The 25,652-nt window shown below is 67.7% G+C and overlaps 3 protein-coding genes across 10 annotated transcripts; 2 read left to right on the top strand and 1 right to left on the bottom strand.

The window, feature by feature from the left end:
- The first annotated feature begins 180 nt into the window (after positions 1 to 180).
- On the top strand, positions 181 to 10,533 carry LOC136006876 (translocon-associated protein subunit delta-like). 7 transcript variants are annotated; one of them, XM_065664921.1, is made up of 21 exons: positions 181 to 523; positions 1,074 to 1,131; positions 1,552 to 1,670; positions 1,760 to 1,868; positions 1,949 to 2,036; positions 2,116 to 2,203; positions 2,302 to 2,408; positions 2,554 to 2,713; positions 2,800 to 2,825; positions 3,060 to 3,189; positions 3,418 to 3,657; positions 3,820 to 3,917; positions 4,045 to 4,152; positions 4,228 to 4,297; positions 4,426 to 4,518; positions 8,820 to 8,938; positions 9,021 to 9,095; positions 9,166 to 9,255; positions 9,343 to 9,408; positions 9,633 to 9,778; positions 10,302 to 10,533. In XM_065664921.1, exons 1-20 carry the CDS (start codon positions 295 to 297, stop codon positions 9,735 to 9,737), a joined length of 2,178 nt encoding a protein of 725 aa, XP_065520993.1. In that variant the 5' UTR covers positions 181 to 294; the 3' UTR covers positions 9,738 to 9,778; positions 10,302 to 10,533. The 7 variants fall into 7 exon arrangements, with proteins under 7 accessions (XP_065520993.1, XP_065520992.1, XP_065520995.1 ...); XM_065664920.1 differs by having other exon boundaries at positions 10,275 to 10,365; XM_065664923.1 differs by having other exon boundaries at positions 2,635 to 2,713; positions 10,275 to 10,365.
- On the bottom strand, positions 5,059 to 8,152 carry IDH3G (isocitrate dehydrogenase (NAD(+)) 3 non-catalytic subunit gamma). Of its 2 annotated transcripts, XM_065664927.1 has the most exons (13): positions 8,003 to 8,152; positions 7,563 to 7,604; positions 7,144 to 7,155; positions 6,863 to 6,960; positions 6,680 to 6,792; positions 6,546 to 6,606; positions 6,331 to 6,463; positions 6,057 to 6,190; positions 5,877 to 5,979; positions 5,655 to 5,801; positions 5,455 to 5,549; positions 5,311 to 5,371; positions 5,059 to 5,222 (listed from the first exon to the last, which is right to left on the bottom strand). In XM_065664927.1, exons 1-13 carry the CDS (start codon positions 8,135 to 8,137, stop codon positions 5,142 to 5,144), a joined length of 1,215 nt encoding a protein of 404 aa, XP_065520999.1. In that variant the 5' UTR covers positions 8,138 to 8,152; the 3' UTR covers positions 5,059 to 5,141. The 2 variants fall into 2 exon arrangements, with proteins under 2 accessions (XP_065520999.1, XP_065521000.1); XM_065664928.1 differs by lacking the exon at positions 7,144 to 7,155.
- A 408-nt stretch (positions 10,534 to 10,941) lies between the features above and the next one.
- Positions 10,942 to 25,271, top strand: L1CAM (L1 cell adhesion molecule). Its single transcript, XM_065664938.1, is given in 29 exon segments — positions 10,942 to 11,023; positions 13,042 to 13,148; positions 13,498 to 13,512; positions 13,649 to 13,754; positions 13,840 to 14,027; positions 14,765 to 14,887; positions 15,292 to 15,462; positions 15,678 to 15,789; positions 15,868 to 16,052; positions 16,247 to 16,378; positions 16,746 to 16,889; positions 17,555 to 17,666; positions 17,744 to 17,910; positions 18,199 to 18,358; positions 18,431 to 18,555; positions 18,773 to 18,874; positions 18,973 to 19,170; positions 19,472 to 19,542; positions 19,914 to 20,139; positions 20,278 to 20,396; positions 20,482 to 20,716; positions 21,067 to 21,189; positions 21,353 to 21,526; positions 21,880 to 22,002; positions 22,226 to 22,390; positions 22,591 to 22,706; positions 22,708 to 22,723; positions 23,049 to 23,121; positions 24,115 to 25,271. Coding segments are annotated over 28 exon segments (3,771 nt in total). The 5' UTR covers positions 10,942 to 11,023; positions 13,042 to 13,060; the 3' UTR covers positions 24,317 to 25,271.
- The last annotated feature ends 381 nt before the right edge of the window (positions 25,272 to 25,652 follow it).

The following is a 25,652-nucleotide window of genomic DNA, read 5'->3' on the forward strand; positions in this document are numbered from 1 at the left end:
CCCCCCCCCCCCCATTCTTTTGCCTTGGGCCTGGCCTTGGCGCGCTCCCCCCCGCCATTGGGTGTTTACCGCGCCGTTGCCATGGTTACACGTCGCGCTCTGATTACGTGGTGGCCGCGGGAGCCAATGGGGCGGGGGGAAAGAGAGAGCTATGAGGCAGAAGCGTCACTTCCGGAGCGCGAAGGTGGTGGGAGGCCGGGTCCTGCCGCGGCTGCTGCCCGCGCCCGCCCCGCGCTCAGCGCCGCCGGTTCGTGGCCAGCGGGGCCGGGATGCGGCGAACGGGCACCGGCGGCGATGGACCCCGTGCAGCGCCTGCGCGCGGGCCGGGTGGAGACGGGGAAGGGTTGGAAGAGACCCGGCCCTGGGAGTGCCCGCGGCCGCTGCAGCCGAGGCGCTCGGGGCCGCGGGCTGGTGCTGGCCTTGGCAGTGCCGGGGCGCGCGTGGGTTCGGTGCGGCGAGGGGTCGCTGGGAGCACCGGGGCCCGGGCACCGGGTCCTGCGCGGCCCCGTGTCCATGGCGACCGGTGGGCGGGGAAAGGGGCGTGGCCTCGGGTCCGGGTGTGGCTTCCTATTGGTCAGTGGGCGGGGCCATCGTTCGCGGGGCGCGAGAGGCGCCGAGGCACGCGCAGAGCGGGCGAGAGCGGCATGGAGCTGCGCGGGGGGGCGGCGGCGGGCGCGAGGACCGGTGGGGGGGGGGGGGGGGGGCAAACGGGAGCGGGAATGGGGGGGGTGAGGGGAAAGGGGGGGGTCCCGGGGGGGGGTCTGAGGGGATCGTGAGGGAGGGTTTGGGGTTATGGGGGGGTTGGGTCTGGAGGGGGGTCCTGAGGGGAAAGTGGAGACTTGGGAGTGGGGTGGGGGTCATGAGGAGCAACGGGGGGGGTCATAGGGGGTCGTGGTGTTATTGCGGGGGGGGGGGGTGAAGGGGGGTTCCGGCACGGGGGTCCGCATTTGAGGGGGTCTGAGGAGAGAAGGTGGCTCCAGGGACCGCGGTGGGGGAGCACGGGGTCATTGTGGGGCTGCTGAGGGGGTGCTGATGGTGCCCCCCCCCCATGACCCCCCCCGACCCCCCCCCAGATCCAGAGAAGAGGAAAAAAAAGCGCAAAAAGGACAAGAAGCGGAAACCGGTGCCACGGTGAGGAGGGGTTCGGGGGGGGGGGGGTGGGCAGCGGGTCCCGACACCCCCACAGCCCCCTGTGACCCTCAGGGACAACCAGCTATGGGGGGGGGGGTTGTCTCTGTGTCCCAGGGTGGGACAAGGGACACAGCAAAGGCCCATTGTGGGGGGGGGGCACGTTCCGGGGCCACCCCTCCCCCCACCGTGGCTATTTTTAACCCCGCGGGGCCCTGAGGTCAGTTCTATTTTGGGGGGGTGATGTCCCAGGATGCCTCATTCCCCCCCCCCCCCCCGGCTGCAGCGTGGGCCCTTCCCCCCATTCCTGTTTTTTTATCCCCCTGTGCCCCGCCCCCAGCATGGGGGAGAGCACTGAGGGGACCCCCGGGGGTTGTGCAGGGAGCTGGTGTCTGGGTTCCTATTGTGCTTCCCCCCCTCCAGGACCCCGACCCCCCCTGAGGACGCATCACCGGAGCCCCCCCACCCCCTGCCCCTGCTCTCTGAGGGGCTTCTAGGCTTGGATGAAGGGGAGCAGGAGGACCCCCGTGATTACTGCAAAGGTGGGGGTGCCCCATGCAGGGGGGGGTGCTTAGGGGGGCAGCACCCAAGGTGATAAAACCACCCCATACCCCCCCATACCCCCCCATAGGTGGGTATTACCCCGTGCGCATTGGGGATCTCTTCAATGGGCGCTACCACGTGGTGCGGAAGTTGGGGTGGGGGCACTTCTCCACTGTGTGGCTCTGCTGGGACGTCCGGTGAGTGCCCAAAGGGGGGGACCCCCAAAAGGGGGGGGTGTTAAGGGGGGGCCTCAATCCCTCTGTGTCCCCCCCCATAGGCGCAAGCGGTTCGTGGCGCTGAAGGTGGTGAAGAGCGCGCCGCAGTACACGGAGACGGCGCTGGATGAGATTAAGCTGCTCAAATGTGTGAGTGAGGCCGGGACCCCCACATGGGACCCTCAAACCCACCCCCGGGTCCATCCACTGCCCCCATTGCCCCCCCCAGGTCCGTGACTCGGACCCCAGCGACCCGAAGCGGGAGAACATTGTGCAGCTCATCGATGACTTCAAGATCTCAGGGGTCAACGGTGTCCGTATCCTGCTGGGGGGGGGCTTAAGTGGGGGACACCCCCAGTGTTCACCCCATGGGGGGGTCTCAGGTGGCCACACACTCCTTGACCCCCCCTTCAAGACGTGTGCATGGTGCTGGAGGTGCTGGGCCACCAGCTCCTGCGCTGGATCATCAAATCCAACTACCAGGGCCTGCCCCTACCCTGCGTCAAAAGCATCGTGAGACAGGTGAGGGGGTCCCCTTATCCCCCATATCTCCCCCTATGTCCCCCCCAAATCCCCTTTACATCCCCCCACATCCCCAGACCCATGTGGGGACCCCAACCCCCCTCCTCCAGAGCCCCGTGGGGACCCCCATTATGTTGGGGCGCAGGTGCTGGAGGGCTTGGACTATCTGCACACCAAGTGCAACATCATCCACACCGACATCAAGCCCGAGAATGTGCTGCTGCAGGTGGGGGAGCCCTTCGTGAGGCAGCTGGCGGCCGAGGCGGCACGATGGGCCCGTGGTGGGGGGGCCCCCCAAAGCGCAGGTACCCCCAAAACCCCTCTTGTGCAATGGGTTGTCCCCGAGGGACCCCTCTGACACTGACACCACCACCCCTGGTACTCTCCGCAGTGAGCTCTGCGCCACAGGATGGACCCGTGAGTGTCACGTGCGTGTGCCCCATGCACACGGCTCCTTGCACACGCGTGTGCCCCCTGCACCCCTCACGCTGCTGCTTGCACACGCGTGTGCCCCCTGCACCCCTCACGCTGCTGCTTGCACACGCGTGTGCCCCGTGCACCCCTCACGCTGCTCCTTGCACACGCGTGTGCCCCCTGCACCCCTCACGCTGCTCCTTGCACACGCGTGTGCCCCCTGCATCCCCGCCCCAGGAGCGCCTCTCCCGGGCCCAGCGGCGCCGGCGGCGGCGGCAGCGGCGGCGGCAGAGCCAGCGCCTGGCCCAGTGCCTGCAGGACCTGGAGCGGCTGCGGGAGCCCGGAGCATCGCCAGGGGGTGACATCGGTCAGCGCAGGCCGGGCCATGGGGGGTGCTGGGGGGCAGAGCCCCATAGAATGGTTTGGGCCTCCCTGGGGAGGGGCCTTTGGCTCCCTGGGGAGGGGTTCCATGAGGGTCTGGGGGTGCCGCTGGGGTTTGCTCCATGAGGCTGTTATGGGGGGGGGCCAAGGGGACCTCTCATTCCCTGTTAGATTTGGGGGGTCTCAGGGCTCTCTCTCCCACCACCCCCCACAGAAGCTGCACCCCGGGACCACGAGGAGGGAGGGGGCAGCCCCCCCAGCGGCGCCTCCTCCTCGGGGGTTCACACGCTCCCGGCCGGCGGCTCCAGCGACGGCCTCTCTGGGGGCTCCTGCACGTCGGGGGGGCTCCTGGCCCGGCGCCCCCCCAGCCCCAGCTCCGCCTCTGACTCCCTCCTCACCCCCACATCCAGCTCCCTCATCTCGGGGGGCTCGGGGGGACCCCCTGCACCCCCTGGTGAGTAGAGTGGGTGGGGGTGGTGGGAAGGGGGGGCAATTGGGGGTGCTGAAGGGTAAATGGGGGGGAGGTGGGGGTGGATATCGGGGTCTTGGGGGGCATCAGTGGGGCTCGAGGGGCTCTTGAGGTGCCCCCACTGATGTCCCTGCTGCTACCCCACAGGTTGGGGGCTCCTGGGGGGGCAGGAGAACCCCCTGGACCCCCGCTGCGCCCCCCAGCTGCGTGTCAAGATTGCTGACCTGGGCAATGGCTGCTGGGTGGTGAGGGGGCAATGGGGGGCAGGGGGGGGGGTATTGGGTGCCCCCATTCCTTCAGGGGCACCTTGGGAAGTGCTGGGGGGGCAGGGGGTGCCCCTGTGGGTAAGGGGTGACCTACGGCCCCCTCCAGCACCGCCACTTCACCGAGGACATCCAGACGCGGCAGTACCGGGCGCTGGAGGTGCTGCTGGGGGCCGGCTACGGGCCCCCCGCTGACATCTGGAGCACCGCCTGCATGGTGAGGAGCCCTGCCCCATGGCCTGCCCCACAGCAGGTCCCACAGCCCCTCACAGCCCTGCTTTGTCCCCCCCAGGCCTTTGAGCTGGCCACGGGGGACTACCTGTTCGAGCCCCATTCAGGGGAGGACTACAGCAGGGATGAGGGTAGGCGGGGCCTGGGGAGGGAGCGTGGCTTCGGGGAAGAGGCGGGGCCTATGGGGGTGCGGCTGAATGTAGTGGGCGGAGCCAAGGGGGGAGCCTGATGTGCTCCAACCCCTCCCTCTCCCCACCAGACCACATTGCCCACGTGATCGAGCTGCTGGGGGAGATCCCGCGTCACGTGGCGCTGGGGGGGCGCTTCTCCCGCGAGTTCTTCAACCGGCGCGGTGAGGGGCGGGGCCAAGGCGGGTGGGAGGGGCTAAAGAGGGAGGGGTGGGACCAAGGGTTCAGCAGGGACTGGGGCGGGGCTAAGAGAGGAGGAGGACCTAAGAAGGGAGAAACAGGTATGGGGCGGGGCTAAAGCCTGGGGGAGGAGCTAAAGAAGGAGGGCCCGCTAGGGGCGGGACCTTGAGGGTGGCCATGGAAGGGCTCTGCAAGCAGCTGAACCCACAGGGGGTGTGGCCAATGGGGCGGGGCTGGGGAGCCTCATGGAGCGGGGGGGTTACGGCAATGGCCACGGTCCTGACGCTCCGGCCCCCCCCAGGGGAGCTGCGGCACATCCGGCACCTGCGGCCCTGGGGGCTGCGGGCGGTGCTGCAGGAGAAGTACGAGTGGTCCCGGGGGGCGGCCGCCGCCTTCGCCCGCTTCCTGCGGCCCATGCTGGCCTTCGAGCCGGCGCGGCGCGCCACGGCCGCCCAGTGCCTGCGGCACCCCTGGCTCCGCCCCTAGCCCCGCCCACAGCCCCGCAGCCAATAAACGTGCGGGAGGCAGCTCCTGGGGGGTTTATTGGGGGCGTGGTCTCGTAGTGCGGGTGTGGTCTCATGATGTGGGTGTGGTCCTGCTCAGCCAATCAGGCGCGGGAGAGGTGGGAGATGATGCTCTGGACAGCGCCCGAGGTTGTGCCCTGTCCCCCGATGTCGGGAGTGTGCGTCTGGGGGCGGAGCCAGGCGATGGGCGGGGCTTGGTGGTGGTGCCGCAGCAATGGGAGGGCGGGGATTAGTGGGGAGGGTGGGGCTTACCCGTGGATCGTCCAATGAGGCGAGCACGGCCTGGCGGATGGCAGTGGCATAGCTGTGCAGCCTGAAGAGGGGAAGAGTGAGGCCACGCCCCCGTAGCCCAGGTCCTCCCGTGGCCACGCCCCCCGCAGTCGAAGCCCCGCCCACCTGAGGTGGTCCAGCATCATGCAGGCAGCGAGCAGCGCCGCCGTGGGGTTGGCGATGTTGCGGTTGGCGATGCTCTTCCCCGTGTTCCGCGTTGCCTGCGGGCAATGGGTAATGGGGGTTGAGGGGGAGACCCCCACAGACCCCCCAGCTCCCCCCATTCATCTCCCACCAGGACCTCCCCCCGTGCCCCCATGACCCACAGTCTCAAAGACAGCGTAGTCGTGCCCATAGTTGGCACCAGGGACGAGGCCAGGGCCTCCCACCAGCCCCGCGCAGACGTTATTGACGATGTTCCCGTAGAGGTTGGGCATCACCATCACGTCGAACTGCTGCGGCCGCGACACCAGCTGGGGGGGGGCAGAGCAGTCAGCATTGGGGGGGCACTGTGGGCAGCACGTGTGGCACTGGGAGCAGAGCCCTACCTGCATGGTGGTGTTGTCCACGATCATGCTCTGGAAGCTGATCTCCGGGTATTCTGCTGCTACCTCCTTGCAGCACTGCAGGAAGAGCCCGTCCCCCAGCTTCCTGTGGATGGGATGGGTTCAATGGGCTCCAGAGCAGCACCCCCACCAATCCTCACCCCCCCAGCCCCACACACGTACATGATGTTTGCCTTGTGCACGGCGGTGACAGAGCGGCGCTTGGCGGCGCGGGCCAGGCCGAAGGCGTAGTGAGCGATGCGGCGCGACCGCCCGGCCGTGATGATCTTGAGGCTCTCCACCACCCCGGCCACGCTCTGCGGCAGAGGGGGGCGTGTCACGACAGGGGGTGGGGCTTCGGGGGGGGGGCCTGAGCCTAAGGAGGGTGAGGGGGGCTTCACGTGTTCAGAGCAATGGCGGTGTGGCCATGGCAGTGTGCCCGTGGGGGTGCGGTCACCTCGTGCTCCAGGCTGCTGTACTCGCCCTCGGTGTTCTCCCGCACGATGAGGATGTCGATGTCCCGGTGCCGCGTCTCCACCCCGGGCAGGCTCTGGCAGTGGATCACGTTGGCGTAAAGGTCCAGGCTGGTCCTGCCCCACCACAACACCCACGTCAGGCTCCGTGGCTCCCCCCCACCACCACTGACACCCCCCTGCATCCCTCAGCTCTCACCGGATGAGGTTGTTCCGGGACTTGTGGCTGGGTGGGAGGTTGTGGTTGGTCTCAATGTTCCCTGGGGAGGGGATGGAGCTGGGGGTCAGCAGGTGCCCAGAGGTGCTGGGGGGACTCCCCAGCTCCACACTCACCCTTGATGGCGACACCGTTGCGGCGGATGGCCATGATGGCGTTGTGCACGTCGGCCTCGGGCGCCTCCGCGCCCACACGCACCTCCTCGAAGTCCACGGGCACACAGGCGTGCCTGAGGGCAGCGGTGGCCATGACACCCGTCTCCTTCATGGGGGGGCGACGGGAAAGGGGAGGGCACCCACCTGAAGACCTCCTTGACATGAAGCATCAGTTCAGGGCCGATGCCATCGCCCGGGATCAGCGTCACCGTGTGGCGGCCGCCGTACTTGGCAGGGGGCGGCTGCGGGGACACCGGGGGGTGAGGACCCGGGTGTTCCAGTCCCCTTTTCCCCCTCCTCTTTACCTCCCCCCATCTCCCCCCAGTCCCCTGCCTGGAGAACCCCCCCCCACATGCAGACCCATAGATGCATGCACCCCGCCCGTGCTTTTGGGGTCCCCCCCACCCTGTTCTGGCCATACTCACGATGCTGGGCTGCTGCGGGGGCAGGCGGCCGTGGCGTGCGGGAGAAACGGGGGCAGTTAAGTCACAGTGCCAGCACACGGGGAGGGGATGAGGGGGAACGGAGCCCCCCCGGAACACACACACAGCAAAAACAACGTGCACCCCCCCCGTGGGCCCCGAGCACCTCAGCAGAGGCCGCTCGGAGCCCCCTCAGTGGCACCCCCCACCCCAAAACAGGGGCTCACAGCTCCCTGCTGTGCCCAGAGGGGCCAAAGGGGGGCCCCCAAACCCCCCCATCCCCAGGAGGGAACAGGGCGGGGCTGCGGGGTCCCCCTCTGCCCAGGACAAGGGGGCACCCCATGGTCTCTATGGCCCCCCCCAAGTGTTAGAGGGCCCTGGGGGACCGAGGGGGGAACGGACCCCCCCGGCGAGGCACTTACAGGTGGGAGGTGGCGCCGCTCAGCATCATGGGAAATCCACGCCTGAGGGGCAACTGAGAGGTCAGAACCGGGAGCCTGCGCCCCCCCGCAGCGACCCAGGACCCCCCCGGTCAGGCACGTGGCCCAACCTCCCATAGAAACATCAACCAATCACTGCGGAAGCCGCTGCCCTACCCGCCCATTCACTGAGAGCACAGCCAATCAGCATTCAGGAGCCCGGAGAGCTCCACAGCGGCAGCCAATCAGAGCCCGATCCGCTTGACAGTTACTCCCGCCAATCGCCGCGGTTACGTCCAATCAGACCGCCGCATTCCTCCCACACATCTCCATCCGCAAACCGGCCAATCAGAGCGCAGCATCCACCGCCCCCCCCCCCCCCCCCCGAGCCCCCGCCGGACCGAGCCCCCCCGCCGTGCCCCCCCGCGGCTCCCCCCGCTCACCGGGCGCGGCCACCGCAGGGCCGGGACCCGGAGCCCCCGCGCCGCCCGCAGCGCCGCCGCCATCGCTGCTGCCGCCGCGCCGCTCTCGCGAGACCTGGGCACGGCCGAGGGACAGGGTCGGCGGCAGCGCGACATCTCGCGAGACTTCCCGCCAGCCCCGCGCGCCCTCCCTCATGATGCCGGCAGCGCAACACAAGTCGCGGCCGCCATTTTGTGCCGGTGGCGCCCGCGCTTGGAGCCGGTTCCGCGGCTGCGCTTCGAGCCCGTTTTGGGGTGAAAACCGAACAAAAACGTCCAGGAGAGGCCGGGCCTGAAGCCGGCAGCTGTTGCCATGGGAACGCGCAACGGTGCCTCTCTGCGCATGCGCCGGGGCGCGGCCTCTCCCCACGCCACATAAGTCGCAGTCCCCATTTTACCCGGTAGGCAGCGCCGCTGCGCATGCGCAACTCTCGGCCCCGCCCCGCCGCGGCACCCGGGCCACGTCGCTCGCGGCGTAGGCACCCGGGAACCGCAAAGCTCGCTCCCCATTGGCCGCAGGGCTCGCGGCGGCCCGCCTCCCTGCCGCTGATTGGGAGGGAGGCGGCGGTGGGCGGCGCTGATTGGTCCGCGGCTCGACCGTGAGGGGCGGGCGGTAGGCATGGCGGTGCTGGCGGTGCTGCTGCTGCTGGCGCTCGGTGCCGCGGGTACGGGGGAGGCTCCGGGGGTCCCGGGGCCTGTGAGGGGCGGAGGGGGGCGCCCGGTGCGCTGGGACCCTGCGGAGGGGTTGCGGGGGTGCCGGTGCCAGTGCTCACCGGCTCCCGGTTCTGCCCCGGCGCAGCGGAGCCGTGCCCGGAGCCCACGATCGTGCCCTCGTACTACACCACCTCGGACGCCGTCATCTCCTCCGAGAGCGTCTTCGTGGTGGAGATCTCTTTGGCCTGCAAGAACGGCGCCCAGGTGAGGCCCCTCCCGTGTGTGTCTATGGAGGGGCCCCCGGTTCGCCCCCGCCTCACGCCGGTCTCGTTCCCCCCCCCCGCAGAACGTGGCTCTCTACGCCGACGTCAACGGGAAGCAGTTCCCCGTCACCCGCGGGCAGGATGTGGGGCGCTACCAGGTGAACCGGTGTCCCCGTAGGGGGTTATGGGGGGGGTCTATGGGGTCAGCGCTCACTGCACCCCCCCCAGGTGTCGTGGAGCCTGGAGCACCGCAGCGCCCAGTCGGGCACCTACGAGGTGAAGTTCTTCGATGAGGAGTCCTACAGCGCCCTACGGAAGGTGGGGACCCCCCCCCCCATGGAGCTGGGGGGGTGATGTGTGCCCCCAACCCGGCTCTGAACCCCCTTCCCCCCCACACACCTTTAGGCTCAGCGCAACAACGAGGACGTGTCACGGGTGCGGCCCCTCTTCACTGTCAATGTGGACCATAGGGTGAGTTGGGGGGGTCCTGTGGGGCTGGGGGGTGTCCTTGTGGATACGGGGGAGTCCACGGGTGTTTGGGCTGAAACTGGGGTGATTTGGGTGCGTTGGAGGGGGCTTGGGTGATTGTAAAGGGGGCGTGTTTTGGGGTGGATTTTGGGGTGTTTTTGTGGTGTTGGGGGGGTTGGAGTTTGGGGGTGGGGCAGCAGTGACACCACCCCCCCACATTTCTATAGGGTGCATGGAACGGTCCCTGGGTGTCAACCGAGGTGGTGGCGGCCACCATCGGCCTCCTGGTTTATTACCTGGCCTTCAGCACCAAGAGCAGCATCCAGGCATAGCCCCTCCCTCAGTGCCCCCCCCGGGGGTCCCACACATCCTGGTGAGAATGGGGTGTCCCTAACATTGCCCCCCCAAATGGGGCACCCCTTCAATATGGGGATGGGGCTGAACAGTAGAGACCATTGGGGTGGGGCTGGGTCTGAATACTGGGGGGGGGGGGGGAACCCACCGAGGTGGGGGTGTCCTCAGCAGGGGAGAGCCCCCATTGTGGAGGGGGCCGTGTTGCTGTTACCCCTACCCCCCGAAATGGGGGGTCTCAAGGTTTCCGCCTGTGCTGGGCAACGTAAAGGGTTCGCTTCAGCCAAAGCCACTTCCTCTTTGGCTTCGCCTTGGGTTTCTAAGCGCAGTTGCGAAGGCAGAGGAGGAGCACGCGAGCGCCTGGAGCTGCGGAGCCGCCAGGAATGAGGGGCTCCTGCAGCCAGGCCCGGGGCACGGGGCGGCCGTGCCTGGTGGAGCCAGCCTCACCGCGAGCTCTATGGGAAGGGCTTTAGACCCGTGCCTGGGGCGAGCTCTGGATCGCTGCTGGCCCTGCTCAGGTTGCTCTTAAAGACCCCCCTGGACAGGCGCGGGATGAAGGCGGCGGCAGCCATCGGGAGGTGGGATTCGGCTTCCCCAGCGCCCCGTGACCACAGCGGAGGCCTGGCTCGGCCGGCAGGAGCGTTGCGCCCGCGGGACACGAGGCGTGCGCCCGGCGCTGGCGACAAGCGCAGGTCCCCGGCTCGGTTCGCACAGCCCCGTGGTTCCTGCCGTGGGGCGTCCCCGCTGCTCTACCCCAATAAAGGTCTCCCTCCACCACCTCCTCCCCGTGTCTGTGATGGGGTCTGGGACCCCCCCACCGGCGCCTGCTGTCTGATGACATCACACCCGGCTCTAGACAGGGGTGATGTCATCAGTGACATAGTGTCTGACCTCACGGGGGGGTCCGTACGGGGGGGTCTCCCCATTGCACCCTGTGTGCTCACGGCGGGGGGGCGGTTCCCATCTCTCCCTGGGTGTCACTGCCGGGAAGGGGATGGGGGGGCCGCTCCCTTCACGTGGGGCACCCAAGGGGGGGCCCCACCCACCACGGGGCTGGCTCAGGGCGAGGCCGGGGGGGCGGGGCCAGGCGGGGGGCGGGGCCTGCGGGCGGATTATGTCAGCCCCGCGGCAGCCGCAGCCCCGAGCTGGGAGCAGAGCGAGCAGGTACCGGCGGGGGGAGTGGCGGCAACGGGAACAGCGACCGGGGGCTGGCGGGGCGGGGGGCGCGGGGCGCGGCTGCGGGAAGAGCCGCGGGGCCGGGGCTCAGGTAAGGGCGGATCTGTAGGTGCTCCATAGGGCTGGGCTGAGGTAAATGTGGGTCTGTTGGTGCTCCATAGGGCTGGGCTGAGGTGAATGTGGGTTTATTGATGCTCCATAGGGCTGGGCTGAGGTAAATGTGGGTCTGTTGGTGCTCCGTAGAGCTGGGCTGAGGTAAATGTGGGTCTGTTGGTGCTCCATAGGGCTGGGCTGAGGTAAATGTGGGTTTATTGATGCTCCATAGGGCTGGGCTGAGGTAAATGTGGGTTTATTGATGCTCCATAGGGCTGGGCTGAGGTAAATGTGGGTCTGTTGGTGCTCCACAGGGCTGGGCTGAGGTAAATGTGGGTCTGTTGGTGCTCCATAGGGCTGGGCTGAGGTAAATGTGGGTCTGTTGGTGCTGCATAGGGCTGAGGTAAATGTGGGTCTGTTGGTGCTCCATAGGGCTGGGCTGAGGTAAATGTGGGTCTGTTGGTGCTGCATAGGGCTGAGGTAAATGTGGGTCTGTTGGTGCTCCGTAGAGCTGGGCTGAGGTAAATGTGGGTCTATTGGGTGTACAGGGGGCTTGGCTGAGGGAAGGGTGGATCTCTACTGTCTGTATGGGGTTGGGCTGAGGTGAATGTGGTTCTATTGAGTGTTTATGGGGCTGGGCTGGGGTAAATGTGGGTCTGTTGGTGCTCCATAGGGCTGAGGTAAATGTGGGTCTGTTGGTGCTCCATAGGGCTCAGGTAAATGTGGGTCTATTGGGTGTGTATGGGGCTGGGCTGAGGTGAATGTGGGTCTGTTGGTGGCTGTGGGGCTGGGCTGAGGTGAATGTGGTCTATAGTGTCTTCATGTGGCTGGGATTGAAACAAATATGGTCCTATAGAGCGTCTGTGGGGTCAGAACTGAGGCAAAAGCAGTTCTGTAGGGATTCTATAGGGCCAGATGGAAATGAAGGTGGATCTATAGGGTGTCTGTGGGCCTGAGCTGGGGTACAGGTGGCTCTATCAGGTGTCTATGGTGCTGGGTTGGGATACAGGTGGCTCTATAGGGTATCTGTGGGGCTGGGTTGGGTACAGATGGGTCTATAGGGTGTTTATAGGGCTGGGCTGAGGCAATGGGTTGTGCATGGGGCCATGGGGTCCCTATGGGGCTGCACTGGGGGCTCTGTGGGATCCCTGTGGGATCCCTGTGGGGCTGTAGGGGCTCTCTAGGGTCTCTGTGCCATGTCTATGGGGCTGGGTGGGTGCTGTGGGAGGTCTGTAGGGTCTCTGTGCTGTCTCCATGGGGCTGGGTGCGCTCCATAGGGTCTCTGTGCCATCCCTATAGGGTGGGTGGGTGCTGTGGGGTCTCCATGGGTCTGGGTGCGCTCTATAGGGTCTCCGTGCCATCCCTATAGGGGTGGGTGGGTGCTGTGGGGTCTCTATGGGGTCCCGGCCCGCGTCCAACAGATGGGTGGGGCCGGCGGGGGGGGGAACACACACTCGATGGAACCGCCCCGTCCCGTCCCCCCCGGGGCGGTGTCCGGACAGCGGGGGGGGGTCTGGGGGTATCCGGTTCCCCCCCCGGTGATTTCCCTACAGGTGCCACCGCCCCTCCCCCCACCTGCAGCTCCCGCGGCCGCGGGGGGGGGGGAGGGGCCGCTTGGGGGGGGGAGGGGAAGGGGGGCCACCGCTCCCCCCACCCCCCAAAGGAATTCGGGGTCAACAACGGCGCCTTGTTCCCGCCGGGGCCGCCCCCGTTTCCGCCCGGGGGGGTGCTGGGAAGAGCCGGGCGGGGCGGCCCTGTCCGCGGTGCTGAGGCGCGGGGGGGGGGGGGTGGGCAGCAAAGAGGGGGGGTCTCGGGGGGGGCGTGCGGGTCCCGAGCCAAGGTGACAGGTTCCTCATCAGCCGTTGTCGTGGCAACGGGCGCATCCGGGGGGGGGAGGGGGAGGGGAGGCGGTGGCCGCCACACAATGGAGATGGGGGGGTGGGCTCCCTGTGTTGCCCCCCCCATACACAATCACCCCCCCCCGTGTGTTCTGTCCTGTGCCCCCCCCCCCTCCAGGCTGCTGCCCGCCCCGGCCATGGCGCTGCCCCGGGGCTTCAGCCTCATCCTGCTCCTGCTGCCGGTGCTGGGGGGGCCGGGAGCCGCCATCACCATCCCCCAGGAGTGTGAGTGGGGCGGGGGGGGCTGGCACGAGGACCCCCCTCCTTGCACGAGGACCCCTCCTTGCACGCTCACCCCTCGGCATAAGGACCCCTCGCACGAGTGAACCCCGCGCCTTTGCACGAGGACCCCTCCTCGCACACTCGCCCCCTTCTTGAGCACGAGGACCCCCCCTGCACGAGGCCTGCCCGCACCTTTGCACGAGGACCCTTCCTTTGCACGCTCTTTGCCCCCCACCCCATCTCGGCTGCTCACGAGGGCTCACAAGTGCCCTGCACGCCTGGAGGGGGGGGTGCCCCCCCTCGCTCACTGCTGTGTTTCTTCCCCCCCCCCTTGCCCCCCTGGATGGTGCAGACGGGCAGCACGACTGTGAGTCTGGGGGGGGGGTGTCTGGAGTCGCTGTGGGGGGCTCGGGGGAGGCTCCCTGAGGTCCCCATGGGGTCCTTGGCTCTGCTGGGGGTCCCCATGGGGTGTCCCCACCCCACTGACATCCCTCCCCCCGCAGTCCTGCAGCCCCCCGAGCTGACGGAGCAGCCCCCGGAGCAGCTCGTTGTGTTCCCCAGCGATGATGTGGTGCTCAAGTGCGCGGCCACCGGCAACCCCCCAGTCCAGTGAGTGTGGTTCCCCCCCCGCATCCCTCCCCAGCGCCCCACCGGTGTCCCCCCGCGGCCCCCGGTAACGGAGCCGGGCCCGCAGGTACCGCTGGACACGGGAGGACGAACCCTTCGTGCCCGAGGAGCACCCCGGGGTGTCGGTGGCGCCGGGCTCCGGGACGCTGCTCATCAACGCCACCCTGGCCGGGCGCCTGCAGGGCCGGTACCGCTGCGCCGCCAGCAACGCGCTGGGCACGGCGCTGTCCACCGAGAGCCGCGTCATAGCCGAGAGTGAGAGCAGGGCCCCCAGCACCCACCCGGGCTGATCCCAGTGCCCCCAGCACCCACCCGGGCTGATCCCAGTGCCCCCAGCACCCACCCGGGCTGATCCCAGTGCCCCCAGCACCCACCCGGGCTGATCCCAGTGCTCCCAGCACCCACCCGGGCTGATCCCAGTGCCCCCAGCACCCACCCGGGCTGATCCCAGTGCCCCCAGCACCCACCCGGGCTGATCCCAGTGCCCCCAGCACCCACCCGGGCTGATCCCAGTGACCCCAGCACCCACCCGGGCTGATCCCAGTGCTCCCAGCACCCACATGAGCTGATCCCAGTGCCCCTAGCACCCACCGAGCTGATCCCAGTGCCCCCAGCACCCACCGAGCTGATCCCAGTGCCCCCAGCACCCACATGAGCTGATCCCAGTGCCTCCCAGCATCTAAACCTGCATCCAGTGACCCAAAACCTGCCCTGAGGTTCCCTAAAGCCCCTCTGAATCCCCCATAATTGGCTCTGGGGTTCCCTAAATCCACCCAGGGTGCCCCAGAGCCCTGCGAGGGTCTCCTAAACCCTCTCAGAGCCCCTGAGGGTCCCCAAAATCCCCCTAGGAGCCCCCAGTTCCCACCAGGTCAGCATAAAGCCGCCTCACCCCCATTGCCTCTCATGAGCCCTCACTGGGGGTCCCTGGTTTGGGGGGGCACATGGGGTCTCTGGCTGGTTTGGGCCCACCCCCAAGCCATTGTGGTCCCCAGACACGCCGCAGTGGCCCAAGGAGAAGGTGCTGCCGGTGGAGGTGGAGGAGGGGGACCCCGTGGTGCTGCCCTGTGACCCCCCCAAGAGCGCTGTGCCCCCCAAGATCTACTGGCTCAACAGCCGTGAGCAATGGGGCAGTGCAGGGAGGTGGGGTGGTGGGCGGCTCATCCTTCAACCCTTATTCCCTCACCCCATTGCACTCATATACTGTCCCTATGCACCCCATTGAACCCACTGAACCCCATGGGACCCCCTGCACCCCATTACCCCCTCTCTCATCCCCATCAGACCCTGTGATCACCCTTGGCACCCCCACTACACACCACCCCCCCAAGCCCATGGGAACCCCGTGCATCCCTTAACCCTTCTGCCAACCCACATCACCCCACATCACCCGTTGGGTCCTGATGCCCCTTTACCCCCTCATCACACTCCATCACATCCCAATGCTCCGCTGCACCCCATGCCCCCCTGTCCCGGTTCTGCCCCTGGTGTTGGGGCCCCCCTGACCCCCCTGTTCCCGCAGGCATCGTGCACATTGCGCAGGACGCGCGGGTCAGCATGGGCCAGGACGGGTTCCTGTACTTCGCCAACGTGCTGGTGCGGGACAGTCACCCCGACTACATCTGCCACGCGCACTACCTGGGCCCCCGCACCATCATCCAGAAGGAGCCCCTCGACCTCCGCGTCGCCCCCAGTACGTGGGGGGGCCTCCAGAGACCCCCAAAGACCCTTTGCCCCCCGTCCAAGTCTCTTCTTCACCTTCTTGGGGCTCATGATGGGGGGTTCTAAGTGTATGGAGGATGCCTGTGGCATGGGGGGGTCCTTAGGAGTATGGGAGAGTACTAAGGCCTGGGGGAGGGGTCTCTGGGGCTGCCTCCCGCCCCCACTAACCCCTTTTCCCCCTCTCAGGTAACATGGTGCAGTCCCGCCGTCCCCGGCTCGTGGTGCCACGGGACCCGCAGCCATCCCACATCGCCCTGCGCGGGGGAACGCTGGTGCTGGAGTGCATTGCCGAGGGGCTGTGAGTCTGGGGGGGTTTGGGGGTGTCGGGGGGATGCTGGGGGGGTCCCTGCCCCGTCTCTGACGCGGGGACCCCCAGCCCCACGCCGTCGGTGCGGTGGCAGCGGCTGAACGGGCCCCTCCCGCTGGGCCGGGTCTCGCTGGAGAACTTCAACAAGACGCTGCGGCTGCGGGACGTGGAGGAGGCGGACGACGGCGAGTACGAGTGCGTGGCCGAGAACAGCCAGGGCCAGGCGCGGCGCAGCCACCTCGTCACCGTGGAGGGTACGGGGGGCGCTGGGAGCTGCTGGGCTGGGAGCTGGGGGGCACTGGGAAGCAAGCAGAGACACTGGGAGCTGGTGGAAGTCACTGCGGGGTGTGCTGGGGGTAGTGGGGGACACCAGCATGGGAACTGGGGGCACTGGGAGGCACTGGGGGGTGTGTGTGGGGGTCCCTGACGTCCCCTCTCACCCCCGCAGCGGCCCCGTACTGGGTGCGGCGGCCGCAGAGCGGCGTCTTCGGGCCGGGGGAGGCGGCGCGCTTGGACTGCGCCGTGCAGGGCAAGCCCCGGCCCCTCCTCTCCTGGCGCATCAACGGCGTCCCCATCGACGGTACGGGAACGGGGGCGGGGTCTGGGGGTTGTTGGGGGCTTCGGGATTCTTCTGGGGGTCTCTGGAAGGGATTAATGTGCGGGGGGTGGCGTGGGGGTCCCCAGGGAGGCAGTGAGGGGGTCCTCGGTCGTGGGTAGCTGGATAGAAGGGGAGGTTGTGAAGGGATCCCCGGGGGTGTAGGGGAGTCCCCATCATCAGGGAGGTGGGGGGCGGTCCTTGAGGAATGTGGGGGGATCCCCGGATGTGGCGGGGTTCCTGGAAGGTAGCAGGACGGGGGAGGGGGGGGGTGTCCCAGGGGTGTTGGGGGTTCCCCAGGGCTGTGTGGGGGTCCTGGGACCCTGTGGGGTTCCTCACTGCGCCATTGCAGAGGTACCGGGCTCTGCTCGCCGCACGGTGCGGGATGGGGCACTGGTGCTGTCGCGACTGGAGCCCAACGACACGATGGTGGCCCAGTGTGAGGCCCACAACAGCCACGGCCACCTCTTGGCCAACGCCTTTGTCTACGTTGTGGGTGCGTGAGGGGTGTTTGGGGGGGGTGTAGTGACACGAGGGGTGTCCCGGCTGCCGGAACCCTCCCCAGCCCTCCCCCAGCCAGGGGGTTCCCCCGGGTACCCCCATCCCTGCAGCAACAGGCTGGCCCTGGCAGCTGTCACCATGGCAACGGCATCCCCCTCCACCGCATCCTCCCTGGCAATGGTCCCTGTGGTGATGGCGTTTCCTTGGCAACCACATCCCTGTGTGATGGTGTTCCCCAGCCACAGACGGGGGTCCCCCAGCAACCAAATCCCCTCCCCACCCCCGCAACCACATCCCACCCCAGCAACCATCTCCATGGCAACCGTGTTCCCCCTAGCAACCACCCCTCACGACACCCTCTGCTGGTAACCCCTTAGCAACCAGCCCCATGGTAACTTGTTCTCCCCAACCATTCTCATAGCAACAGGTCCCTCACCTGGCCGTCACCATGGCAACACAGCCTGGAGATGGTTACTATGGCAACCTGCCTCATCAATCACTGCTCCTATGGCAACCCTGCAGTGATGGACCCCTCTATGGGGTACCTGTTGCTATGGTGATGGATGGGGCTGCCTTGAAGCTGTGGGAGGTTTAGGGGGGGATTTGGGGATCCGGGGGGTGTCCCACCTCCCCATTCCCATCCCTGCTTCCCCCCCCCAGAACTGCCGGTGAAGATCCTGACAGCGGATGAGACCCCGTACGCGGTGGTGGAGAACCGGACAGTGTTCCTGCACTGCCGAACCTTCGGGGCCCCTGCACCCACTGTGGAGTGGTGAGACCCCCCCCCGCCCCCCTCAAACCCCTTCCAGACCCCCTAAAGCCCCCCTCAATGGTTTTCCCCCACCCAAGGCTGACACCGGGGCTGGAGCCCGCGCTACAGGATGACCGGGCCTTTGTGTTCACCAACGGGACCCTGCGCCTGGGCCCAGTGGTGCGGGGGGATGCTGGTACCTTCACCTGCAGGGCCCACAATGCCCACAGCAACGACAGTGTCAGCGCCCACCTCGATGTTAGAGGTACCCGCACCCCTCCGGGACCCCCAAATCCTTCCTGGGTTCCACCAGGGGCTGCTCAGACCCCGTGAGCCCTCCTGAGGCTCCTATGTCCTTCCTAGGAGCCCTCCCCCAGCCCCTTTAGGGCCCCCCAAATCCTTTCCATGGTCCCCCAGCACCAACCAGGTCTCTTCTGGGATCCCCAGGAGCCTCATAGAGCCCCCCAAACCATACCTGGGACCTCCAAGAGCCTCATAGACACCCCAAACCCTTCCTGCCCCTTCCCCATTAACCCTTTCCCTCCCGTGTCAGCGGCGACACGCATCGAGGTCCCCCCCCAGAGCGTGACAGCGAAGAAGGGGCAGACGGTGACGTTCCGCTGCGGCGCCGCCTTCGACCCGGAGCTGTCACCGCGGGGGCTTGCGTGGTACCGGGATGGGCAGCGCCTCCAGGACACAGCCGATAGCGACAAGTGAGGACACAGGGGGGGTTGGGGGGTCTCGGGGAGGGTCCCCGGTGGTGGCTGATGGGGGCGGCCCTGCAGGTACGTGCTGAGTGGGGACACGCTGACGGTGACCACTGTGGATTACGTGGACCAGGGCACGTTCCGGTGCCGCGCCTGGACCCAGCTGGATGCAGTCGAGGCCGAGGCGCAGCTCCGGGTTGTGGGTGAGAAGCACCTGCACTGGGGGGGGAGGATTATGGGGGGCCCCCCAAAACTCCATAAACCCGCAAAAAACCCAAAACCTCCCCTGTTGTGTCCATGATGCAACCCTGGTCCTACCCATGGAAACCCCCCAGTTCTGCCCCTGGAACCCCTCAGTCCTGCCCATGATCCTGATGTGATTCTGCCCCAGTGCCCCCCGGTAACCCCAGTTCCCCCTAGGCCGGCCGGGCCCTGTGCGGAACCTGCAGGTCCTGGAGCTTGATGAGCGCCAGGTCCGGCTGAGCTGGACCCCGGGGGATGACAACAACAGCCCCGTGGAGAGTAAGAGGGGGTTCTTGGGGGGGTCCGGGATGGTCTGGGGGGGTTGGGGTGCTCTGGGGGCTCAGGAGCCCCCCTGAACTCCCTGTGTCCCCCCCCAGAGTTCGTGGTGGAGGAGGAGGAGGAGCTGTTCAGCGCCGGACGCTTCGTGGAGCGGGTGACGGTGCCGGGGGGGCAGCCCTGGGCCCAGCTCACGCTCTCCCCCTATGGCCAGTACCGCTTCCGTGTGCTGGCGGCCAATGCCTATGGGCGGGGGGAGCCCAGTGCCCTCAGCGCGCCCATCACCACCCCCCCCGCGGGTGAGTGACCCCCCCCGAGCCCCAAACACCCCCCCAGCGCCCCAAACACCCCCCCAGCGCCCCAAAACCCCCGTCTGCACCCCAGCCCCCGCCCACGGGTGGGTGACCCCCAAACCTCTTTCCTGCCACCAACATTCCTGAGGAGCATGAGTCCCCCCCAAGGGACCCCAACCCTCCCCAGGGGCTCCCAAAACCCTTCCCTGTACCTGTATATCATCCTCCAGCGGGTATTGGCCACCCAAAGTGGTTGGGCAGGGGGAAAGGGTTTTTTGGGGGGGTCTCTGATCCTCCCCCCCCCCAGCCCCTGAACGCAACCCTGGGGGGGTGAAAGGTGAAGGGAATGAGACCAGCAACATGATCATCACTTGGCAGGTACAGGGGGGGCGGGGGGGGGGGAGGGTTTTGGGGTCCCAGTGGGGTTTTGGGGGGGGTCTGTGGCAGGTTTTGGGGGGGTGGGGCAGATTTGGGGGGCTGGGGCAGATTTGGGGGGGCTGGGGCAGATTTGGGGGGGCTCCCATTGGTTTGCGGCAGGTTTGGGGGGGCTAGTGGGATTTGGGGGGTTACCATTGCCTTGGGGCAGGTTTGGAGGGGTTCACACTGGCTTGGGGCAGGTTTGGGGGTGCGGGGGGGTGTTTGGGGTACGGGGGTTGTTTGGGGGTATTTGGGGTGCGGGGGGTATTGGGGGCGAGGGGGGGGTGGGGGTATTGGGGGTGCGGGGGGGGGCGCTGAGGCCCTGCCCGCAGCCGCTGGCGCCGGGGGACTGGAACGCGGCCGAGGTGCGGTACCGGGTGCAGTGGCGCCCCCTGGAGCCGGAGCGGGGCCGGTGGCACGAGGAGACGGTGCCGGCCCCCCCCGTGGTGGTCGCGGGCACCCCCACGTTCAGCCCCTACGAGATCCGGGTGCAGGCGCTCAACGACGCCGGGAAGGGCCCTGAGCCCGCCGTTACCATCGGCTACTCGGGGGAGGACCGTGAGTGGGGGGGGCCCCCAACACCCCCCCTGGGGACACCCCAAATCTGGGGGTGCATTTTGGGACCCCCCTATGGGGGGGGGGTCCTCGTGGTGTGTCCCCCCCATGGATGTGTTTCTGACTGCTCTCCCCCCCCAGTGCCGCTGGTGTACCCCGAAAACGTGGGGGTCGAGATCCTGAACAGCACCACTGTGCGGGTGCGCTGGAGCCTGCCGGAGTCCCCCGGCGACCTGCGCGGCCACCTCCGCGGCTTCCGGGTGAGCGGGTGCTGGGGCTCAGTTTGTGGGTGCTGGGGGTGCTTTGGGGGGTCCCCATTACCTGACGTCTGTGCCCCCCCCATAGGTGCTGTACTGGCATGAGGGCTGGGTGGGGGAGCGCGCTCGACGCCAGGCCCTCCCCGCCGCCCCCGGAGCCGTCTCCCCCCCGCCGCGGGTGCTGGCGGTGCCGGGTGAGGCCCGCGGGGTGGTGCTGGGGGGGCTGCGGCCCTGGAGCCGGTACCGCCTGCGGGTCCTGGTGTTCAACGGCCGCGGGGACGGCCCCCCCAGCGACGAGATCCACTTCGACACCCCCGAGGGCGGTGAGAGCCCCCCCGTGCCCCGAGCCCCATGGGACCCCCAAAACGCCCTATGCCCCCCCCCCCCCCAAGTGCCCCTGATAGGCCTCAAGTGCATCCCCGGGACCCCCAGTCTTGCCCAGGGACCCCAAATTCTCCCTTGGGGCCCCTAAGTCCATTCTGGGGACCCCCAACCCTGCCTGGGGACCCCCATATAGTCCCGGGGACCCTTAACTCTATCCTGGGAAGCCCCAACCCTGCCTGGGGACCCCCAAATACCCCAGAGCCCCCTCTCCCCATCTGGGCTCCCCGCTGTCCCAGGGCTCTTCCACTCTCCCCGCCCGGGGGGGGTCCCTGACGCTGCCGCCCCCCAGTGCCGGGTCCCCCCGAGGAGCTGCACGTGGAGCGGGTGAACGAGACCACCCTCGCCCTGGAGTGGAAGCGGCCGCGGCACCCGAACGGCGTCTTGACGGGGTTCCGGCTGCAGTACCGGCCCGGTGCGCTGGGGGCATTGGGAGCACCCACTGGGGCTGGGCTCTGGGTGCAGTGGGGTGGGGATCTGGGAGACCGGGAGCACTGGGATGGGGACTGGGAGCACTGGGGGACCCGGGGGCGGATCCCGGGTCCGGTGTGCGCTGACTCCCCCCCCCACCCCCGTAGAGAACCATTCTGAGGAGGAGCCACCGGAGGAGCTCTCGTTCCCCGCCGGGACCCTCAACACGACCCTGGCGCGGCTCCAGCCCCACGCCCGGTACCGCCTGGCCCTGCGCGCCCTGAGCCGCGTCGGGCCCGGCGCCCCCGTGCTGCGCATCGGCAGCCTCCGGCCCGAACCCGGTGCGTGCCCCAGTACCGCGGGGGGGGGGGGGGGGGGGGGTCCGGTACCGCGGGGGAGGGAGCTCGAAACTGCCTTGAAACCACGACGGGCTCCATGAGACCCCTGCGGGGGGACCCCAGAACCACCATGGAGGGGCCTGGAAATGCCCCCTTGAGATCTCCCCCCCAAACTCCCCCCAATAAACTCCAATGGACTCCATCACCTCCCAGTCCCCCCTCAGTGGACCCCAAAGAACTCCATCTGCCCCCATGACCATCCTGCGGAGAGCCCAAAATGCCAAGGCAGGGGTGATATGGGGAGGGGGGGCTCCGTTCCTGGGGGGACCCCCCTATTTGAACAACCCCCTCTGCAGTGCTGCCGGTGCTGGGGAGTGTGGTGGTGGGAGAGGTGGGTGAGGACTTCACGGTGCTGCACTGGACCCTCGCCCACCCCCAGGCTGACATCGAGTTCAAGGTCCAGTACATGAGCAAAACCAGTAAGAGAGCCCCACTGGGATGGGGGGTGTGGGGTGGGGAAATGGAGCTTGGGGTGGGCCCTGTGGCACATGGGGGGGCTACCTGCAAGTAAGGAGAGGAATGGGGGGGTCCATTGAGTGATGGGGAAAGAGGTGGGATGTGGGCAGTGTACCCGCATGGGCATGGGGGGTGCCCATGGGTACGTTATGGGGGGGTTGTCTCACTGAGCCGGCCCCCCCCCAGCGGAGGGGTCCTGGCACGACTCCGGCTCCGTCAACTCCTCGCTGGGGCTGTTCCGGCTGCGGGACCTGAGCCCGGGCACCTCCTACCGGGTGCAGTTTGTGGGACGCAACCACTCGGGGCACCACATCCCCTTCTGGGAGAGCGAGGTGCAGACCAACGGCACCCGTGAGTGACCCCCCCGCACCCAAGTGCTGGGGCAGGGAGGGGGCCCCCAAACCCACCGGTTCCTGCCTGGAAACGGCGTTTTCCTGCCCCAAACCTGCCTTCCCCCCCACCAACCCCACCTTTTCCCCCAGAGCATCCCTCAAACTGCTCACAGGGGGTCCCCCAAACCCCTTTCTCACCCTGTCCCGTGCTCCCCCCAGTGCTGCCCCGTCCCGCGAGCGGCTTCGCCACCGAGGGCTGGTTCATCGGCTTCGTGAGTGCCGTGGTGCTGCTGCTGCTGCTGCTCCTCATCCTCTGCTTCATCAAGCGCAGCAAGGGGGGGCAAGTATTCGGGTGAGCCCAGAGCCCCCCCGGGGTCCCCCGGACCCCCCCCGACCCCCCTGGGCCCCCCCGGGCCCTCAGCACCCGGGGTTGAGGCAATCGTGCGGTCCTTGAGTTTATGGGGGGGCACCAAGGGATGGGGGACTCAGGTGATGGGGGGTCTTCAGGAGAGGGGGGGGTCCCTAAGAGATGGGGGTGTCTTTGTGGGGGGAAATGGCTGCTCCTTGGGGGGGTGTGGGGTCCCCACAGCTGCAGGGAGGCTGGGGGGGGTCCCCACAGCATTGGGGGATGACAACTCTGGGGGTACTGCCCCCCCAACCGTGCTGTGCCCCCCCAGTGAAGGACAAGGAGGACACGCAGGCAGACTCAGAGGCCCGGCCCATGAAGGATGAGACCTTCGGGGAGTACAGGTGGGGTGGGGGGCTATTGGGGGGCTATTTAATGGGGGGTGAGTGAGGAGGCTGGGTTTATCATGGGGGAGGCAGAGCTTCTGGGCGCCTGTTGCTTCCCCTTCCCTTCATTAATTGCCTCCCCTAATTGCTCGCCCCCTCATTAATTAATTGCCCCCACCCAATGCTTTTGCCCCCGGCTGCTCTGTCTCTCCCTGCTGCCACTGGGGCTCATGCAGGTCCTTGGAGAGGTAAGGGGGGGGGTGGGAATGGGGCAGGGGGGGTCACAGCACCCCTGAGAAGTGCTGTGGGGGGACCTTCTGCGAGGGGGGTCTTGATGTATGTGTGCCCCCCCCCCCGCAACCACCTGCATGCCCCAGTGCCCCCCATCCCACCCTGAGCCCACAGCATGGGGGGGAGGCAATGGGGTGGTGGTGGTGGGATGGGGGGGACAATGGGGGTTTTAATGGGTATCAGCGAGTGCAAATGGGTCATCAGTGGGTATCACTGGGTACCAATGGGTGTCAACGGCTGTCAGCAGGGTATCACTGGATGTCAATGGGTATCACTGGGTATCATGAGCCTCAGTAGGTGCCAGTGGGTGTCATTGGGTATCAATGGGTATCACTTGGTATCAGCAGGTGTCAATGGGTATCGCTGGGTATCACTGGGTGTTACTGGGTATCAATGGGTATCACTTGGTATGAATGGGTGTCACTGGGTATCAGTGGGTATCACTGGGTATCAATGTGTGTCCCTGGGTGTCAGTGGGTATCACTGGGTGTCGCTGGGTATTACTGGGTACCAATGGGTATCGCTGGGTACCAATGGGTGTCGCTGGGTACCAATGGGTGTCCCTGAGTACCAATGGGTGTCCCTGGGTACCAATGGGTGTCGCTGGGTACCAATGGGTGTCACTGGGTACCAATGGGTGTCGCTGGGTACCAATGGGTATCGCTGGGTACCAATGGGTGTCACTGGGTACCAATGGGTGTCGCTGGGTGCCGCGGGCAGTGACGGCGAGGAGAAGGCGTCGCGCAGCTCGGGGCGGTCGCTGGGCGCGGCGGGCGCGGCGCTGGGCAGTGATGACAGCCTGGCGGGCTACGGCGGCAGCGCGGACGTGCAGTTCAACGAGGACGGCTCCTTCATCGGGCAGTACAGCGGCACCCGCGGCTCCGGGCCTGCCAGCCCCGGCGCCGCCGCGCCCCTCGACTAGGGGGGACCCCCGGGGTGGGGGCCCCCGGTGGCGTTGGGGAGCACCCGTTGCACTGGGGACCCCTCTCGGCTCTATGGGAGCCCCCATGGCTACATGGGGACCCCCTAACGGCATCGAGAGAGCACCCATTGCATTGGGGACCCCCCCCTGCACTGTGGGAGCCCCCCCGTGACACTGGGGGAGTTCCCACAGTGCTGGGGACCCCGCAGCATTGAGGGAGCCCCCGCAGCATCATGGGAGCCCCTTCATGGCATTGGGGACCCCCCCTAGCTCTGGTGACCCCCCAGAGCCCCCCCTTTGCAAAGGGAACCCCCAAAGCCAAAGGGGACCCCAACCCCCTCCTCAACCCCCATTAAGGGCCCCCCCACCCCCATCCACTGCCAAAGGGGGGGATCCCGCAGTGCCACCCCCTGTGCAATGGGGGTTGGGGGGGGCAGAGCAGCCCAAAAGCACCTCACGGGGGGGGGACGGGGACCCCCGCTGGATGTTGCCAAACCCCAAGGCCCCCCCGCGGCCGGGGATTTCTTTAGACCAAATTGGGGGGGGGGAGTGGTTTTGCCCCCCATATTCCAGCCCCCACCTCCCCCATAACCCTTCAGGGCCCTCGGGGTTTGGGGGGTCCCCGACGCCCCCCCCATCTCTGAATGCATCTCACGGCGCGGCCTTGGCATCACCCCGCGGCCCCCCCCGGCCCCCCAAACACCCCCGCACCCCAAATCCCCCCCCGGCCCCCCCGTGCGCTGGTGTGTAGCTGCGTTAGCCCCCGCCCCCCCCAACCCCCCCCCAAGGAAAAGAAGTGGAAACGGCCCCAAAACGTCCCCAAACGGCCCCAACCGGTCGGAAGCAGCCGCCGATCCCTGTGTGCCCCCCTCCTTGCCCCCCTCAGGCCCCGGCGCGACGCGAAACGGGCGGAAAACGGGAACAAACGATGAAATAAAGGAGGAACCTGTGAGAATGAGGCTGGGGGCCACGGGGGGGGGCAGAGGGGGTATAGGGGCTATAGCGGCTGGGGGGGTCTATAGGGGGGATAGGGGCTATAGCGGCTGGGGGGTCTATAGGGGGGATAGGGGCTATAGCGGCTGGGGGGGTCTATAGGGGGGATAGGGGCTATAGCGGCTGGGGGGGTCTATAGGGGGGATAGGGGCTATAGCGGCTGGGGGGGGTCTATAGGGGGGATAGGGGCTATAGCGGCTGGGGGGGTCTATAGGGGCTGGGGAGAATGTGATGCTCCCGGGGGCAGGGTACCCGATTATAGTGGGTCGGAGTCGGGTCTATAGGGAGCTGTGGAGGTCTTGGGGCCTATAGGGGATCTATAGAGCGTATGGTGGGGCGGGGA

The sequence above is a fragment of the Lathamus discolor genome, unplaced genomic scaffold (assembly GCF_037157495.1).
Source record: "Lathamus discolor isolate bLatDis1 unplaced genomic scaffold, bLatDis1.hap1 Scaffold_77, whole genome shotgun sequence".
NCBI classification, from domain to species: domain Eukaryota; kingdom Metazoa; phylum Chordata; class Aves; order Psittaciformes; family Psittacidae; genus Lathamus; species Lathamus discolor.